The sequence below is a fragment of the Rhinolophus sinicus genome, linkage group LG03 (assembly GCF_036562045.2).
Source record: "Rhinolophus sinicus isolate RSC01 linkage group LG03, ASM3656204v1, whole genome shotgun sequence".
NCBI lineage: Eukaryota > Metazoa > Chordata > Mammalia > Chiroptera > Rhinolophidae > Rhinolophus > Rhinolophus sinicus.
This window is the reverse complement of record NC_133753.1, coordinates 71,098,867-71,118,333: the sequence shown is the minus strand read 5'-3', so window position 1 is coordinate 71,118,333 and position 19,467 is coordinate 71,098,867. Positions and strand designations below refer to the sequence as shown.

At 35.0% G+C, this 19,467-nt stretch overlaps 2 protein-coding genes across 2 annotated transcripts; one reads left to right on the top strand and one right to left on the bottom strand.

The window, feature by feature from the left end:
• Positions 1–4,008: 4,008 nt before the first annotated feature.
• Positions 4,009–4,935, top strand: LOC109458877 (olfactory receptor 4N5). The gene has a single exon (XM_019752864.2). It carries the CDS (start codon positions 4,009–4,011, stop codon positions 4,933–4,935), a length of 927 nt encoding a protein of 308 aa, XP_019608423.2.
• A 12,174-nt stretch (positions 4,936–17,109) lies between these two features.
• Positions 17,110–18,048, bottom strand: LOC109458873 (olfactory receptor 4F15). Its single transcript, XM_019752860.2, is given in 1 exon segment — positions 17,110–18,048. A coding segment is annotated over 1 exon segment (939 nt).
• Positions 18,049–19,467: the final 1,419 nt, after the last annotated feature.

The window sequence follows — 19,467 nt, the reverse complement described above, 5'->3', positions numbered from 1 at the left end:
GCAGAAAGATAAGTCACTTCATTTTATCAGAATGAGTTATAAAGGACAAAATATGTGAGAGAATGTGAAATAACTGTGTGGTTGAGACTGAGCAAATTTCAAAGAGGATAATATTCAGGAGGAAGGCTTAGCACTGAAGAACAAGTTAAGCAATATCTATCTGTAGAAAACTTCATTGGAATGGAACACCTAGAAAGCACCTACAGTGTTCACTCCACTGGAATGAGAAAAACAGTCTATTGTCTCAGAATTAATGGAAAGACAGGCATTGAATATAATGAAGTAGAATACCTGTAGATAACAAAGTGAAAAATATTAAGACGGAAAGAATGTGGGCAAATGAGAGAAAGAAGAAAAAGAATGATAAGGAAGACAGCAATGGGGAAGGGAAACGATAAGGGAGAGAAATTGGAATCAAAATAAATGAACAAAAGAAGCTAAGTCAAAAGAACACGTAAGGTGATATGTAGATGATGTATTATAGAAATGTACACTTGAAACCTGTATAACTTTACAAACCATTGTCACCCCAACAAATTTAATTAAAAGAAAAAAGCCAGATACCCTTACATCAGTTGCACATATTTGAAATTCACTGGCTTGTGAAAAAAAAAAAGAAGAAGAAGAATTGAGAAAACGTTTCTGTAAATAGAATTAGTAGGAAGAGAATGGGAAAATACAAAAAATAAAAAAGTAAGGGGACACGAATGGGGAGAGATGAAATAATGAGATGCTGGGATGGTGATCAGGTCCCCAAACACGTGGCGTTAGGAGCTGGGCTGATAGGCATGCTCAGTGTTGCCAAATAGAACAAATGTTATTAACCAAATACGTGTTGTGTGTCTGCACTCTGCGAAAGGGGAGGGATATGGGCACCCTCTCTACCTGTGCAACTTTAGTGCCAAATGTGTCTTCATATCAATATAAGTGACAAGGAAGGTTAGAAATGAAAGCATTCAGGTTTCTACCTTAGCCTACACTGACAATACTTCTTTACCTTATCTTACTATGTAGAACAAAAAGCTTGTCCCTTTGAGAACTGTTGTTTTGGACTTCTTTTTTTTTTCCAGAACGTAGTTTGGTACAGAGTAATGTCCATCTGAGGCATATCTTTCTTCAGTCTCTGTGATGAGCACAATTTGAGAATCACCAGAACAGAAGATATGTAAATGTGAATAGGAGAAAAAAAGTGGATTAAAGACGTTAGTGGTATCGTATTCCATCCGTTACTAACAAGACATGGAATAGACATGGATGATAGAAAATAAAAGCAAAAGGAAAATGGAAGAAACTGTAACTCTCAAGAGTGCTTGCTGCCTGTGTCTGGAATTGTCAACCCAAAGAAGCATGAAATAACTGAGGACCTGGAATGCACCAAACATAAGAATAGGTAATGGGAGCTATTGATTTACTTCACTAAGAGCAGGTTTCTATAGAAACAGTGAGGAATGAATGTGGAGGTCAACAGGTAGGTGAGTGGGTAAAAGGCAGAAGGAAGCTCAGCTCCTAAACTAATTTGAAGATCACCAAAGATATTTTTTTCCTATTTCAATTTGCTTCAACTCACTATGTGTGTGTTTACACATGTGAATATGTATTTATATGCACAAATATGTGCCCATGTGTTATAAATTCCTGTTCCATAGTATTTGGCTGCTAGTTACAGATGTTACTAACCAAATAGAATAAATGTTTTGATGTTTCCTAATAGTGTGCCCTAAAACACCAGCGTATTGCTTAAATTTCCTATGAGTTCAGTATGGACTTTTTAAGTTTGATTTTTCTTTATTCTTTCCTTCTTTTCTCTCTTCCTAACTCCTCTTTCTAGGGATACTACCAATACTTTCTGTCGAATTTCAGTCTGGAATTTTTCCCTCTCCAGTCTTCCCTGCCACATTCAATAGCACTTAAAAAAAATTTTATTGAGATATAATCAACATATGATAAAACTTACCATTTAAAGTGTGTAATTCAATGGTTTTAAGTAAGAAATCTCATATGCATTAGCAGTCACTCCCAATCCTACCCCTAGTCCTAGGCAACCACTCTTCTATTTTCTGTCTCTATGGATTTGCCCTGTCTGGATATTATGCACACATTGAATTATACAATCTGTGGTCCTTTGCTACTGGCTTCATTCACATAGCATAACGTTTTTGAGGTTCATCCATGTTGTAGCACGTGTCAGTACTTCATTCCTTTTTTATTGCTAAATTGTATTACATTGTATCAATAACACTTTTGAAAAATAAGTATTGCATATAATTAAAAATCAAGGAAAATATTGTTATATGTTACATTATAGTATTTTGTTATAATTAGCAATCTTTAATTTTTTAAAGCACTCATTCCAACAGTCAAACATACACAGATATGACAATACCATATATGTGTGTTTATTTATAAAATGTTTCCACATTATAGTAATATAAAAATTTGAAAAAAAATCACAAATGTAAAAAGATTTTCATTTATAATAATATATAGAGAAGGTTCACTATTTTTATGCACCCTAACAAATTATCTTGTGAATCCTCTGGGGTGAACATACTCCCACTGAAGACCATTGTATAGCCTAAGCCTTAATTCTTAATGTCTCCAACATGAATAAAATTCATATTTAGACCAGATTATTGCCCAAAAAGGGGAAATATTTACATCAGCAATATTATGATTAATTATTTAAGTGCCTAAATAATAAATTAACACCAATTGATGAGACACTAATTAACAATTTCCTAATCAGTTTAAACTCAAGAATACACACATTTTTTCCTGTCACTCACTAATGAGAACAAAGAAAACCTATTGCAAATTTAAGAATCTTGACTGCAATTGTTTTCTTTTTCTCATCTGTCAGATGAGTAGATTAGACTATATGTTTTACATGGCCAGTTCCAGCCCTAGTATGCTTTGATTTTATTAGTTGAGATAATCCAAATATTTTATATATTCTCATAAATTCTATATCACATAAAAACATTTGTGGGAAGAATATCATTGGCTATCATTATGAGATCCAAGGAAGAATCAGATTATAAATATATGGTGAGTAAATAAGAATGGATTAGTAGTAATAAAGATTTCAGATGTAGCAATGGGATCCAACTAGGGGTATAACCAGGGTAATACCTATGAGTTAGGAGAAATGTAGGTCTCTTGAGATCCTGGTGGCCAGTTTGGAGGAAGGGTACACAAAGGTGCCAAAGCAGTACAAGGTGATGGGAACTAGTAGGCACAAATTGAGGAAACAAGGCATGTAGCTACAAGCCGGGCACTGGGTATTCTATAGGAACTGAAGGCAAGGAACACCTGCCAAACACTATGCTCTGTGGGAATGAAGAGAAGGGACTAAAACCCAGCAACTAATTTAAACATTAGAGACAGTGCCCCACCACTAACAATAGCAACAATGAAAATCAAATGAAACAAAAACTGACAATTTTGATAATGGTTTTGTTTTAATCAGGAAATTTCTAATATACTGTTTCCCCAAAAATAAGACCTAGCAGGACAATCAGCTCTAATGTGTCTTTTGGAGCAAAAATTAATATAAGACCCAGTATTATATTATATATATTATATTATATTATATTATATTATATTATATTATATTATATTATATTATATTATATTATATTATAGATCGGGTCTTATAATAAAATAAGACCAGGTCTTATATTAATTTTTGCTCCAAAAGACACATTAGAGCTGATTGCCCGGCTAGGTCTTATTTTCGGTACCTCTAACAAAGTAGCCCAGAGTCCTACAGGAGCACTTAAATGGGAAAAATAGGGTAGCTGTAAGAACAGTGTCGTATGGGAATTGGAAAATGAAGTGTAGAAAGATTAACTCAAAACATAGGATAGTTACGAGGTGTAAGTTGTTTTTAGCTAGGGAATGTTGGATGTGGCAAATGTTTTTATCCAGAGAAGAGCTATGGAACAGATAAAAAGGTGGTTATACAGATAATATTTTGCTCATTGTGATTCTGCAGACTGAGGAGTGATGGAGAGAGAAAACAACACAGTTGTGACAGAATTCATCCTCCTTGGTCTGACCCAGTCTCAAGATGCTCAACTCCTGGTCTTTGTGCTAGTCTTAATTTTCTACCTCATCATCCTCCCTGGAAATTTCCTCATCATTGTCACCATCAAATCAGACCCTGCCCTCACAGCCCCCCTGTACTTCTTTCTGGGCAACCTGGCCTTCCTGGATGCATCCTACTCCTTCATTGTGGCTCCCAGGATGCTGGTGGACTTCCTCTCTGAGAAGAAAGTGATCTCCTATAGAGACTGCATCACTCAGCTCTTTTTCTTGCACTTCCTTGGAGGTGGGGAAATGTTCCTTCTTGTTGTGATGGCCTTTGACCGCTACATCGCCATATGTCGTCCTTTGCACTATTCAACTGTCATGAACCTTAGAGCCTGCTATGCCCTGCTGTTGGCTGTGTGGCTTGGGGGCTTTGCTCATTCCATTGTACAGGTGGTCCTTATTCTCCACTTGCCCTTCTGTGGCCCAAACCAGCTGGATAACTTCTTCTGCGATGTGCCGCAGGTCATCAAGCTGGCCTGCACAGACACCTTTGTGGTGGAGCTTCTGATGGTCTCCAACAGTGGTCTGCTCACCCTCCTGTGCTTCCTGGGGCTTCTAGCCTCCTATTCAGTCATCGTCTGCCGTGTATGTGGGTCCTCCTCTGAGGGGAAGAACAAGGCTCTCTCCACATGCACCACACACATTATCATTGTGTTTCTCATGTTTGGACCTGCCATCTTCATCTACACTCGCCCCTTCAGAGCTTTCCCAGCTGACAAAGTGGTTTCTCTTTTTCACACAGTGATCTTTCCATTGATGAATCCTGTGATTTACACACTTCGCAACCAGGAGGTAAAAGCTTCCATGAGGAGATTATTGAGTCGGCACATGGTTTGCTGAACGGAATAGGAGAATGACAAAAGCAAGAAAGGAAAAGGGCCAGGTGGAATTAATTAAATTATTTATTCATTAATGCACTGAATCAGTCATTTAGCAAATACTGTATTTACTAACCCCTTCCAATTTTTAGGTACCATTCTTTTAGATGTATAAATGAGACAGGTAAGATTCCAGGCCTCCTGGAGTTACATTTAAAGAGATAGACAGGTTAAATTGAATTACTAAATTGAATTATTTAATTGAATAATTAAATTGAAAAAGAAAATACCATACTACCTGAAAAAGATATTGCCCTGAGGCAAATAAAAAATAACGTTATGGTAGAGTTTGACTAGGAGATAACAGTTACTTTATTTTTGATTGTTAGGCAAGATTTTGTTGAGTGGTGTTTAGCTGTTATCCAGATGACTTGAAAGAAATAATCATACAATTATCTGGGGATAGAAAATTTTAGGCAGAGAGGATGAGTAACACAAGGACACAAGATCTTATGGGCTTGGTATACTTGAAGACTATACAGCATAATGGGGTACCTGTAACATAGGTAATGAGTGGAAAAGTGGCAGGAATTGAAGTTGGATAGGTCGGTAGGGTCAAAATCTTGTGTTTTACGTGATGGCAAGTAGTTCAGTTATTCAAATTTCAAAGAGAGGCCATTAAACTTCATTAAGCAAGAATAACTAACATTTCCTTTGACTTAAGGCATGATACTAAAGATTCTGAATAAAGGACTATGTTAAAATATTATTAAATAGAAAAGTATCATGCTGTTAAGTACTTTTTATGGGCACTTAGAGACCTAGTTATTTTTTCCTAATTTGGTGGATGGAAAAAAAGAAAGCTGTTATATTCCATGGGAAACTGTCATGACACTATTTAACTTCATATTTTAAACTTTTTGAGAGTTTTGTGGTTATTCAAAATTGTCATTTTTTAAATCTTAGAGAAGAATTTTAATTCATTCAAAAATCTTTTTACACTAAATGTAATAATGACAGGTATTTGTGTGTCAGTAATTATTTGTCTATAGATAACTAAACCACTCTGGTTTTTTTTTTAAAATGGGGGTAAGATAAGGCATTAGGTGTTTACAAAGTCATGGAAAGGAGTGTAAGAGTAGCCTTTGATGTGGCAACTAGTAATAAATCCCAGAAAATTACCAACAAATTGGTGTATATATAGGGAATTTACTGTCTTTGTGGCATTTATGGAGCTAGGAAATACACAAATCATTTTTTTTAATGATTTTCTTTTTTTTAATTTATTTTTTTAATTTTTGGGGGTGACAATTGTTAGTAAAATTACATAGATTTCAGGTGTACAATTCTGTATTACATCATCTATAAATCCCATGTGTGTTCACCACCCAGAGTCAGTTCTCCTTCCATCACCATATATTTGATCCCCCTTATGCTCATCTCCCACCCCCATCCCCCTTACCCTCTGGTAACCACTAAACTATTGTCTGTGTCTATGAGTTTCTGTTTCTCATTTGTTTGTCTTGTTCTTTTGTTGTTTTTGGTTTATATACCACATATCAGTGAAATCACATGGTTCTCTGCTTTTTCTGTCTGACTTATTTCGCTCAGCATTACACTCTCAAGATCCATCCATGTTGTCACAAATGTTCCTATATCATCTTTTCTTACCGCCGAATAGTATTCCATTGTGTATATATACCACAACTTCTTTATCCATTCATCTATCGAAGGACATTTTGGTTGTTTCCATGTCTTGGCCACTGTAAACAAAGCTGCAATGAACATTGGAGCACACGTGTCTTTATGTATAAATGTTTTCAGAACAAATCATTTTTTGACTGCTGGTTCCAGGATCATAGCACTTGAAACATGGTTTATCATCAGGAAAATTCCAGAGCCACTCTAGTACTACTAGATATCCCCACACAAAACGGAAGCCTTATATTCTGTTGTCTCTATGCTCACTTCCATCATCTCTAAATTTAAGTTTTACATAAGTAAATCAGAAGTCCTGAGAATACATCAGGGTTCAGTTTTAATCTTGGACATCTATGGATGAACCATAGAGATAGAATTAGTCTTATGAAAGCTGCACATCAGCTTAAACCCAACAAAACACCGTTTGGATTAAAGCATGTTTCTCACGTTGACATTATTGATATTTGGGGCCATACAATTCATTGTTGTGGGGGTTTTTCCTGTATACTATATGTAGATTGCTCAGCAGCATTTCCACCTTCTATGTACTAGGTGCCAGTAGAATCTCCTCAGTGGTAACAACCAAAAGGATCCCTATATTTTGCCTAATATACTCTAGAGGGCAAATTTGCCCCAGCTGAGACACAGTGGATTAAGGGAATTAACCTACACTGTATTGATCTAGTAGTGAGATGGCTGAACCTTCTTTTGGGGAAGGCTACATAACTTAAAATTTTAAATTAAATATCCATAATTTAATAGAAAATCACTAGAAATACTAAAAGATAGAAATATGTTATCCAAAAATAAGAGCAAAAAGATAACTAAAGTATAAGCAGAAATTACCCAGACTATGAAAGTAAATAAAAATAACATTAAATTATAATGGCTAGTATGTTCAAAACAATAGAAGAACAGTAGTAAACAGGTTAAACAATAGAAAATTTGAACAGAGAATTGGAATCTATAAAAAGAATTAAAATGAAAATTCTAGAATTGAAAAAAATCTAAAATCAAAATTCATTAGATGAGTTTAAAATCCAAATAAATGTAGAAGACTAAAGAGTGAACTAGAATTTAAGTGAACATAAAACACTCAAATTGAAATGCAAATAGGCATAATGGAAAAAGACATTAGAGATATATGAGATAACAATGAAAATGTCTCACAGATTTGCAATTGAAGTCCACGTAGGATAGGGAAAAGGGAGAATGGGACAGATGCAATATTTGAAGAGATAATCACCAAGAACATTTACAAACTGATAAAAGACATCAATTCACATATTAAAAAACTCTGTGAACCACAAGAAGAATAAAGACCAATAAAAGACCCAAATCCATCAACATAAGAAAGATAAAAATAAAAGATAAAATCTTAGAAACATCTGGGGTGGGGAAACACATGTTGACTTGAAAGGAACAACTGCAGGACGGCAGCTTTTTTTAACACAGAAGTGTGGGAGCCAGAGGACAATGGCATGACATTTAATGTGCTGACAGAAAATAATACCAACCTAAAGCTCTATATGAGATTAAAACATATACTTTAAATGAAGGTAAAATAAAGACACTTTCAGAAAAAACAAAAATGGTGAATGTGTTGCCTAAGAAGTTGCACTAAATAAATATTAATAGCTGTTTTCCAGGTAAGAGAAAATAATCCTGGAGAGAAAGATTAATTTGAAAGAAAGAAAGAATAAAAAATAAGAACAAGTGGATTGTTAAATATGTTGATATATGTAAATAAGTATATACTTAATATTGACTGTAAAAAAATAGTAAGTCTTGTGGGGTTTGTCATATATGTATATATATACATATATGCACGATAATAGCAAAAAATAAAATATCATTTACATTTAATAAGATTACTATTGAGATGGTTGGATTAAAATTTGCTTTCTTGTGAAATATTTTATATTTATTTATTTTTCGCCATTCTTGCTGCTCTCTTTGGTTTAAGTGAAAAGGCAAGGCAATGGATTCTCTCCTAGAGCCTCTCCAGAAAAAAATGCAACTCAACCAACACTGTGAATTTAGCCCAGTGAGACTTGCATCAGACTTCTGACCTAACCAATTATAAAATGATAAATGTTTGCTATTTAAGTCACTAAGATTGTGGTAATTTTTCACAGCAATAGTAAATTAATATACCACTCTTTTGTTAAATAGTAACATTATTAACATAGCTTTTCTTTTTCTATCCTTTTGCTTTTAATCTATATGAGTTTTTATTTTTAATGGTAGGTTGTTGTCTGCAACATATATTTTATCTAATACAAAAATCTCTGTGTTTAATTAGGTTATTAGGCCTTTTACATATATCATGATTATGGATATGGTTTGGTGAAAACTGACATTCTTTCTATTTATATATGTTTTGTCTGTTTTTATCAATTTTGCCTTTTTTGGATACGTTAGTGTTATTTTATATTATTATTTATATTTATTATTTATTTAAACTTATTCATATTAATAACATTAGCTTGTTAGCTATATATTTTTCTTTTGTGATTGTTCTAGAGTTTTAAATACATACTTTATATTTTAACTTATCACAGTCTAACTTCTATGTTATATCTTTCCATATATAATATAACAAAGTTACAACAGTAAACTTCCATTGTATCAAATGATCTTGAGAATGTTCACACCTAGAAATCAACATATCAGACTAAGAAGTATTGATATGACACACTAAAGGGCACCACATATATTTGATGACATGTATTTGCCCAAAACATATTGCATAATCATTCTGTTCATTAATTTCACAGATGTTAACACATAACCATTTACTGTTCAAATTACTAGAGACAAATTAGAGAGCAAAATAAATATTCATGCCTTTGAGGATTTAGTAGGAAAAGACAGAAAATACTCAATATACGGTAATCAATAAACATAATAAATAAGCACATTCATTCTTCAAAGCTAATGATTGCAGTGGGAGAAAATAAAGAAATAGTAGAGCAAACTAAGAGTTATGGTGAGTACAGAGGGTCGGGCCAGTTGCAGTATTAAATTGAATGGTTGGTATAGGGAAAGAATTTTTAAGAATGTCATATTAAACAAAGACTTGAAGGAAATGAGGGAATTACACATAAGGACGACTGGGAGAATTAAATCCCAGTTAGAAGGACAACTGCTGCAAGGGTCATAAGGCAAGCACATGACTTGTACATTCAAGGAATATAAGATAAATAGAATAAAGTAAATGAAGCATAGAGCAGTAGTAAATTGGTCAAAGAAATAAAGAAGGACCAGGTCATGTAGGGCCTTATAGATATATACGAGGACTTTGACTTTAAATGGATCTCTTATAGGTATCCTCAAGCAGCATTTTAAATTTTCACTGTACTTGGCACTTGTGTGTGAGATACACACACACACACACACACACACACACACACGCGCGCGCACACACACGTACACTGTTTTCTTGGTATTCTTTGAATGAGTGGAACAAAGGCCAATAAGGCAACTGTCAATGGATCTCTTAGCACAATCCTGCATAATATTCTTTGGTCCACTCGTGTCTTCTACCTTATTTTTTTCTCCATCTTTCACAATATAGTGTCTAGGAGCACAGATTATCTGATTTAGGTTTGAATTCTACTTCTATCACGTAACAGCTTTGTGATATTAAGCAAGTTATTTGCACTCAACTAAAAGTAAAAATAAAATTAGTTTATAAGATAAATCACATGTGAATAAAATAAGATTATATATATTTGCTACTATTCTAAAATTCCACTTGTTTTCCATTTGTATGCATTTGAAGAAGATCTTAGATCTCATTTGTTATGAGGCTTCTCTGAGATGCAAATCCAAATTGTTCCCTCTTTAACTCTCTCACAGCACTGTATACATTTTATTCCACAGAAGTTATTTATAGCTTTCAATTGTTTGTTTATTTACTTAAGTATTTGTTTGATATCTTGTTCTCCCTCAAATTAAGTTCTAGTCTACGGTTTAGTCAATCTAGTATTCCATTAGTACACCACTGTCTTACACATTGCACGCAAATGACATAAACATTTGCTCTCAGTAACCTCAAAAATGTACATTTATGTTGATTTTTTCTCCTTCCCTCGCTCATCTCCTTTGGTCCCTCTCTACTACTTCCAGAGATCTCCTTCTCACATAAACTATTTACACACAGATTCTTAACTCAAGCTCCTCTTTGGAAGAAGGAAACTTAAATTAGACAGGAGCCCAGAGGTGGGAAAACCAAGGTGAAGTGCTGGTGGGAGAAAAAGCAATGTTTTATCACGCCTGAGAGAGAATGAGGGACCCATAGAAGCAACAACATTGGTCCCTTGGCCACGTAGCAGAGGCAAAGGCTGTCATTATTATGGATATTCCAGCTGGAAAAAAGCCAAGAGTGTATATCTGGTGTGATGAATGAACTAAATCTGGTACACTATTATCACTATTTTACAGATTATACATTCCTTTGCTTATCTGGGCTATTTTGCTTGGATACTGTCCAAGAATATACAAAAACAAGCACTGAATAAACAAAACAACACTATTATAAAACAAGGAATCCATTTTAGATACTAAAATATATGAGGCTCAGAGTTTGTAACTTGACTGAGTTCCCATACTTCATAACTAATAGAGCCAAGTTTCAGACTGTATCTGCCTGGGCTCTTCGGTTTACACCACTCACTGTCCTCTTCCATGCGCTGGGCTAAATGGGTTTTGCTATTTGAAATTACACTCCTTTACCCCAACATCTTTGCAGAATCTACCTATCATTCAAATTTGGTATATTCCATGCATGGCACTTTCACCAATCTGTCCTGTCCATGTTGATCCTTTAATCCTCTGAAGTTTGTAACCTTCAACTGTATACTAAATGTTGCTGTTCAGTGTTCTATTTATTAATCTTGACTTACCAACCTAATAGTACATTCTTTAAGGTAAAGGATCCGTGCGATATGTGTTTATATCTAGCAGTTCTTCTAAGACCTAGCGCTATATCAGCTTCTTCTTTGAGCAGGCTGCCAGAAGAAAGATGAGGAGCACCCAGCATCAAAGAAAACTTAGCTTTGAAAATGGCAGATTGAGGAAATCATACTGTCTACATCCCAAGGTTCCATAACTTCCTGGAAAGAAGTTGAATGTAGGGGTAAAAGAGTTTTTAGTAACACAGAAATTGTTATCTTTTAAGAGTCTAAGATCATCAAAATAGCACTGTTGAAAATGTGGGAAGAGGACTACATCCAATATTCCATCACTTAATTTTTCCCTCCTGATTTCCTTACACAACAATTTTTAGCTTACAGATGTCTTGCCTTTGTTTAAAATTATATCAATCAGGCTTAGGTTTTCTATCTTTTCTTCTCATGGTAATTGATTAGGGGCCTCATTTCCCAGAAGTTGCAGGAGTATATGAGCACAAATTTAAGGCCATTGAAATTCTCAATCTCCTTGATCATGAGAACATGGCAAGACCAAAAAAAACAAAAACAAACAAACAACAAATATGTTTGGTCTTTTTCAAATACTGGTGAAGAAAACAACTGAGACCCAGTTTAAGTTGCCTTAATAATGTCTAGTTTTCTTTCAAACAAGCAGTTGATATAAAAGAGAATGAAGCAAAAGAAAAGAATAAAGCTTTTAATTGCCTCCCTATTACCTTATGGAAGCCATCTGTAGTTAGGTGGTCAACACTAACTGAGAATTACGAGCAGTCTGCTAACCAGAAGTCTTCAGTGCCACTGGCCTATTACTGTTTACACTGTAAGTCTGGAAGAAGAGCCAGGCCAACCTATTCTTACAAAGGAAATTTCTCTTTGTGCAATAATTAATTAACTCCAAATTATAATTCTTATTTCATCAGTGGTCTTAGAGTAAGTAGCCCTTTCTAACATAACCACTATCCTGGTTTGAGCCATGGGTATTTACCATTCTTTCTCAACCAATTACTAACAACACCTATGGGATGTATATACTTTTTAAGTTGGCAACAACTCATTTCCATACATAATTACTTAAACTTTGCCTCTTTCCTCCACCTTGAACATTAATGAATAATATAAATCCCAGTAGGAATTGTTCAAGTTTTGATCTTATTGGATGGTGTGCATGTGTTTATTAACTCTCATATCTCAGCTTATGCTGTTGTGATTACTTTGCTTGGCAGTTACTCAAATTTTCATCATCATCTTCATGCACTGTAGCTGGCCACTGGCCAGGAAGCATTCCAGTACCTCCCTAGTCAGTTGTGAATATTGACACATGTCTCAGGATGATGATGTATGATTACAACAGTGCACCAGGAGTAACAGGCTCACATCAAGGACGATTCTTAAGTTCCGATAAGAATAAATCTTTTGCTACTATCTCTGGTGATGGTTGATGAGTGATTACAATACCTGCTAAGTGAGTTTATCAGTATAACCATGAGATACTGCTCTCATTCTCTATCGTGAAAATGGCAGTAACTATTAAATTGGGTCCATGACCAGAGAACATGTCCAGAGTCTCCCATCACTCAAGTCTAGTCAAATGTCTGTTTAGCAAAAGTTCTCTAACAATTAGAAGAGAAGGAAATGAACAACAAAAAGTCATCCTGCAGATATGCTGCATCATAGATACCCTTCCTTGATGAGGTTATGTGGACCCAGGGAATTGGGTAGCTTTTTCTGTGATACTCCATTGATGAAAAGCTAGCCTGCATGGACACCTATATTCTAGAAATGTTGATAAAATGCTAACAGTGGAGTACTGGCAACCATCTGCTTCATTATGTTGCTGATCTCTTGTTCTTACATTCTGTTTATTGTCAGCCTTCGCTCTAAGGATGGGCATCCAAGGCTCTCTCCACTTGCACTGCCCACATCGCAGTGGTGGTGTTATTCTTTGGACCTTGCATCATTATCTAGCTGTGGCCACTCAGCATCACCTCGGTAGTTTCTTGCTGTGTTTTATGTGGTCATCATGCCTCTCCTAAATCCAGCCATTTAAACTCTAAGAAACAAAGAGATTAAAACTGCCATTAAGAGACCATCATGTTAGCATATGGATTTCTATAGGTATTTCAGAGTCTTATATTATCAGAATGTCCACTGTAAGCTCCCTACATTAGCCACAACTGTCCTGTTACTTGGGACTGGGAAGCATTCCCCAATTCACATATGGAAATCATGTGTATTTCTAGATGTAAGTTTTGTGTCAACTCAATCATATTCCACAATTATATCATTAAATGAAAAATGATTTGGAATATGTGGCCAGTGTTTGTAACTATGATTTTGGTTGTGCCCAAGGAGGACTTGAAATTAGTAACAATGTTAATGTTACTTATTACTACTGGTGCTGCTATTTCAATACCCACCACTGCATCTTGAAATTTTCTATTATGCTAAGCATTTCCTTGAGAAAAACATTTCACATAGATCTTCTCTCAATTTTTGTCAATATGTCAGTACATTGAATATTGCTATCTTTGTTTTTACAAACGGATAAATTAGTCTCTCAGTTAACATTCTAGCTACCTACCTAACTGAAGAGGGAGTATAAAAGTAATCATTAAGCATTTCCTATCCCATCAGAGAAAAATTGAATCATAATTAGAATCTGCAGAGAGTGTCATTCCCTCACCTTCACGTTTTAGCCATTTCTGAAATAGTGTAATTGTCTTTAGAAGATATACATTAACTACAAAGATGGATGTATTAACAACCTTTGGAGATTTTGTTGCTTCTTTTTCTAATTATAAATGGGCTACGGGGGTTATTATCTATACCAATAAAAGCAGGGGGAAAGTGTTATGAAAGTGAGGCTGAAAGGTCTAATTTTAGAATAAACTATCCATTTAATTCACTGCAGTGTTCAGATGGCCTGCAAGCAACTAGATTATGTACAAAATTTGTGAATTATTCATTATTACATATAACAAAACTTTTAAGAATTCTTCCTTCACTGTACCTCAAAAAGATATACAAGTTTACATCTCTTATCTGAAATCCATGGAGCCACATAACTATAAATTTCATATTGCTTTTTAGAGATAACATGGTCCTGTGAACTTTGCAACATTCCCAATAGAGCAATAGAGTCTGAGGTATAAACCCTTAAATAAAATAATTACTATTTCTCTCTCTCTCTCTCTCTCTCTCTCTCTCTCTCTCTGTGTGTGTGTGTGTGTTCAGCCTGTTTTTAAGCCCACTGAAATTCATAATTTCACATATTTTCCTTTCAATTCTAAAATACCACTTGGTCTTTTCTTCACTATTCCATTTTTCTGTTGAAAATCTTCATTGTTTTTACCATGTTTCAACATTTTAATGTCTTTTTTAAATATATGAGTTATCTTACACTCTTGCTAATTTCAACAATTAAGCCATCTGTGGTTGGCTTTGATTAACTATTTTCCTCTTAATTATGAATCACATATTCCCGCTTCTTTGCATGTTTCATAATTATCTTATGTATTTTAGACATTGTGCACAAAAGATCATATAGCTCTGACATGATATATTCCTCCAGAAAATATTTACTCTTTCTTCTATGAGGCATAAAAGGTTAAGGCGTAATCACCCCAATGCAATCAAATACTGAGCCTATTTGAATTTAGATTGTAGTTTTGATAAGACTCAGTACACTTCTCGCTTGTACCTGCTCCTTGGACATATTTCTTCCAGGTTTTGATTATGATTCTAATGGATCTCTTTCTCCTCGGTCTGAAAGATTCCAGGTCATTCATTTTTGCCCTTCAGAATTTTTGAGTTTAGAACTTTAGTCTTCTTCTCCCTTTTGCTCGCTTCAGAAGTAAGGCAAATTGCTCAAACATAAATCTGCCTTTATATTTGTCCTTTTAATTTAATGTACCTAACAAGAATCCATTACAAATACAAATATTAGGCAATAAAACAATCATGAGAAAGAAAAATATAAAATATTACTGATTACATAATACAGAAAGAATTTTTTAATCACAAATACTGAAAATATGGAGTCCTTTCATAGTTTAGTAGTGATTTGGCTCAGTCTTCTAATTATCACAGTAAAATATAAGTTAAATTAGTTTCACAATTTCTACATATGGCATGTGCGTGCACACACACACACACACACACACACACACACACACACTTGGACCCATGTCTTGAGCAAGAAAAGAGTCAAACAAGTTACTAGAGAAAAATTGTTAGTAAACAATTCGGACAGAGTAGTTGTTGGATAATAATAGTAATATCAGCTATGAAATGATCAGATCAACATTTATTTGATGTTTAAAGAATTGATTGATTGAGGCATAGACACTGAGTGACAGTTTCAAAAATTATGAAATAAACAACAATATAAATTTCCCTGCCCTAGACCAACTGGAGATGACTTGAGTCGTTGGCATTGAGACAGGCAAGGGTAAGTGTAGTAGCCACAGGCCAAATACATGAAACAGGCTATCTCTGAAGCTCTCCCTCGTTTCCCTTCTACCTTATGACAATCTCCCCTTATTACACTACCTTATCTATCTTCTGTTTACTCCACTTATCCCACTCTGTTCCTTTTCCTTAAGATTCTTTTTCCTTTTCCTTAAGATTTTAAATCTTCTCTCACACATTCTTTTGTCTTTCAGAAAAAAATATAAATTTGATTATTCATATCCTAAATTTAAATCAGAGGAGAGTTGTGTATTTCATAGTTCCCTCAAAAGTTTGAGTATATTAGCTCTAAGTTAATTAATTAATTTATTTTTAAGATTTTATTGGGGAAGGGGAACAGGACTTTATTGGGGAACAGTGTGTACTTCCAGGCCTTTTTTCCAAGTCAAGTTGTTGTCCTTTCAATCTCAGTTGTGGAGGGTGCCATTCAGCTTCAAGTTGTTGTCCTTTCAGTCTTACTTGTGGAGGGCGCAGCTCAGCCCCAGGTCCAGTTGCCATTTCTAGTTGCAGGGGGCACAGCCCACCATCCCTTGCCAGAGTCGAACTGTCAATCCTGTGGTTGAGAGGACGCACTCCAACCAACTGAGCCATGCGGAAGCTCAGCAGCAGCTCAGCTCAAGGTGCCATGTTCAATCTTAGTTGCAGGGGGCGGAGTCCACCATCCCTAGTGGGACTCGAGGAGTTGAACCAGCAACCTTGTGGTTGAGAGCCCACTGGCCCAAGTGGGAATCGAACCGGCAGCCTTCGGAGTTAGGAGCATGGAGCTCTAACCGGCTGAGCCACCGGGCCAACCCTAAGTTAATTTATTTGAATCCAGCCAGTCTTATGTCTGAGGTCATACTTTCAGCAGATTCTAAGTCTATAATCTATGTTTTTTTCAGCAACTTCCCATAAACATTTTCTGGGACTTTAATTCAGATGCCAAACAACTTATTAAAATGAGTTAATGTGATTATTCAATGTAATTTCATAATCAATGATCTATTCTGATTATTATAAAATTGTGACTTTAGGAAAAACAGCCCCAAAGTTTTGTAATTATTTAAGCATTTGCATTACTTAAAGTTGTTTGAAACCTTGTGAGTTATTTAGGAGCTCTTTCTCAAATTCAGGAGTTGACTACTCAGTCTCCTCATTGCCATCTTCATATCCTTGTTCCTCAGTGTATAGATAATAGGATTCAGAATGGGTGTAATCATAACGTCCAAAAAGGCTAGAAACTTATCCACTGGCACTGTGGGAAATGGCCACATGTAAATGAAGATTCATGGTCCAAAAAACAAAACCACCACAGTGATGTGAGCAGACAGAGTAGACAGGGCCTTAGCCAAACCACCTGAAGAGCGTTTCCATACAGTGGCCAGGATGAAGACATAGGAGATAATCAACAAGAATAAGGTGACCATGGAAATGAACCCACTGTTGGCAGTAACCAGAAATTCCATTCTGTAGGTGTCTGTGCAAGCAAGTTTGATAAACCAAGGGAGGTCACAATAAAAGCTATCTATCTCATTAGGACCACAAAAAGGCAAATGGACAACAAAAGCTAACTGGGCCACTGAGTGAATGAGGCCTACAATCCAAGCACCAGAAAGAAACAAAATGCACACTTGTGGGCTCATTACAGTGAGGTAATGGAGGGGCTTACATATGGCCACATATCGGTCTAAGGCCATGGCAATGAGCAGCACCATCTCAGATCCACCCAGGATATGAAGGATGAATATCTGGGTGACACAGCCCTTGAAGGATATAGTTTTGTGCCCAGAGTACAAGTCAGAAATCATCTTAGGAACCGTTAAGGTAGAAAGACACAAATCAATAAATGAGAGGTTGGCTAAAAGGAAGTACATGGGGGAATGTAAATGAGGGTCAAAGGTCACTGTAAACATAACAAGGAGGTTTCCTAGAATAATTGTTACATAAAGCATTGTAGAGAAGGCAAGGAGAAAATGCTGCACTGTTCCATTGGTAGAAAGTCCCAGGAACACAAACTGAGACACTTCAGAGTAATTTGCTTTATTCATTATTTAGTGTTACCTGAAAGGAACACAAATAAAAATAATTATAAAGGAATACACCAGATGTTATTGTGTTTCAAATTCTGATATTAAAGAATATTCTTCACTCTCAGTCACAAAAGTTCTTTGAAAACTCACACAATAGTTTATCCATTTAACGAATATTCACTGAGCAGCTACCATGAAGCCTCCTATATACCCGCACTGTGCCACATTCTGGGATAAAACATACACCCTGTCTTTATGTAGTTTGTAGTCTAGTTGTGAAGCTAGACATTAAATAACTAATCATCTAACTAGGTGATTATAATGGTAGTAAGTTATTTGAAGAAAGGAACAAAGAGCTTTTGTGAACTATAAAAGCTCATAGCAGCGCCATCTGCCCTGGTCTGAAAGAAGATATTTGTGCTAAGATCTAAATGATGAGTAAGAGTTAAGTAAGTGAGAAAGGATAGGAAGAGTGATCTACCAAGGGGAAATGTGTGGGAAATATTCTAAAACATGAAGAAACAGAACAATTGGAATAAATAAAAAAAGACCAGTAAGGGTCCAATCAAGGTTGAATCATACATGGTATATAAAGAATTTGGTCTATATCTTAGAAGTAATAGAAAGCCATTGAGACAGACCAATGAAATAATCATATTGGTGCTTAAAAAGTTTACAGTAGTTGCAAAGTGAAGAATGTAATAGAGGGATTCAGAGAGAGAGCAATTAGGAGTCTATCAAAGGATCATATCAAATCAGTACAGAACGAATGAAATTTGTCAATAAATGGTGTTGACACAACTGACCAAACTTGGCAAAAATAAATTCAATTCCTTACCTTATATCAGTAACTGAATTTTTAGTGAATATTTAACTAAAAATAAAATAAACAAAATAGAAGAAAATATGGACTTATTTTAGATAATCCTTTGTATGAGAAGAATCTTTCTAAGCACATCCTAACATGTGCAAATCATGCAGAAAAAAACTGATACTTTCAGATTCAACATTTAAATCTTCTATATAAAATTTTTAAAAGAAAAAAATAAATGTTGGGAAAATAGTAGTTAAATATAATGATAAACCAAATTTAAAATGAACAAACACATAAAAACCTAGACAAATAAAAAATCTAAATAGTCAACATATAAAAAATAGTCAAACTCACTACTGGTCAAAGAAATGTAAATAAAACAATATGGAATTGCTATTTGTAGAAAACTATCAGAATTAAAAGTAAATAAATAATATGAATGAGGCTGTGAGAAAACAGACTCTTTTATACTCTGTAATTCAGACTACAAATTCATAGAATTTCTTCAGAACACAATTTCAAAATATATATCAAATATTTAAAAATTGCCATATAACTATAGACTCCCATTACAATAAATTTTTATTATGGTATACAAGTTAGCTAAAATATGAGCTATTGGG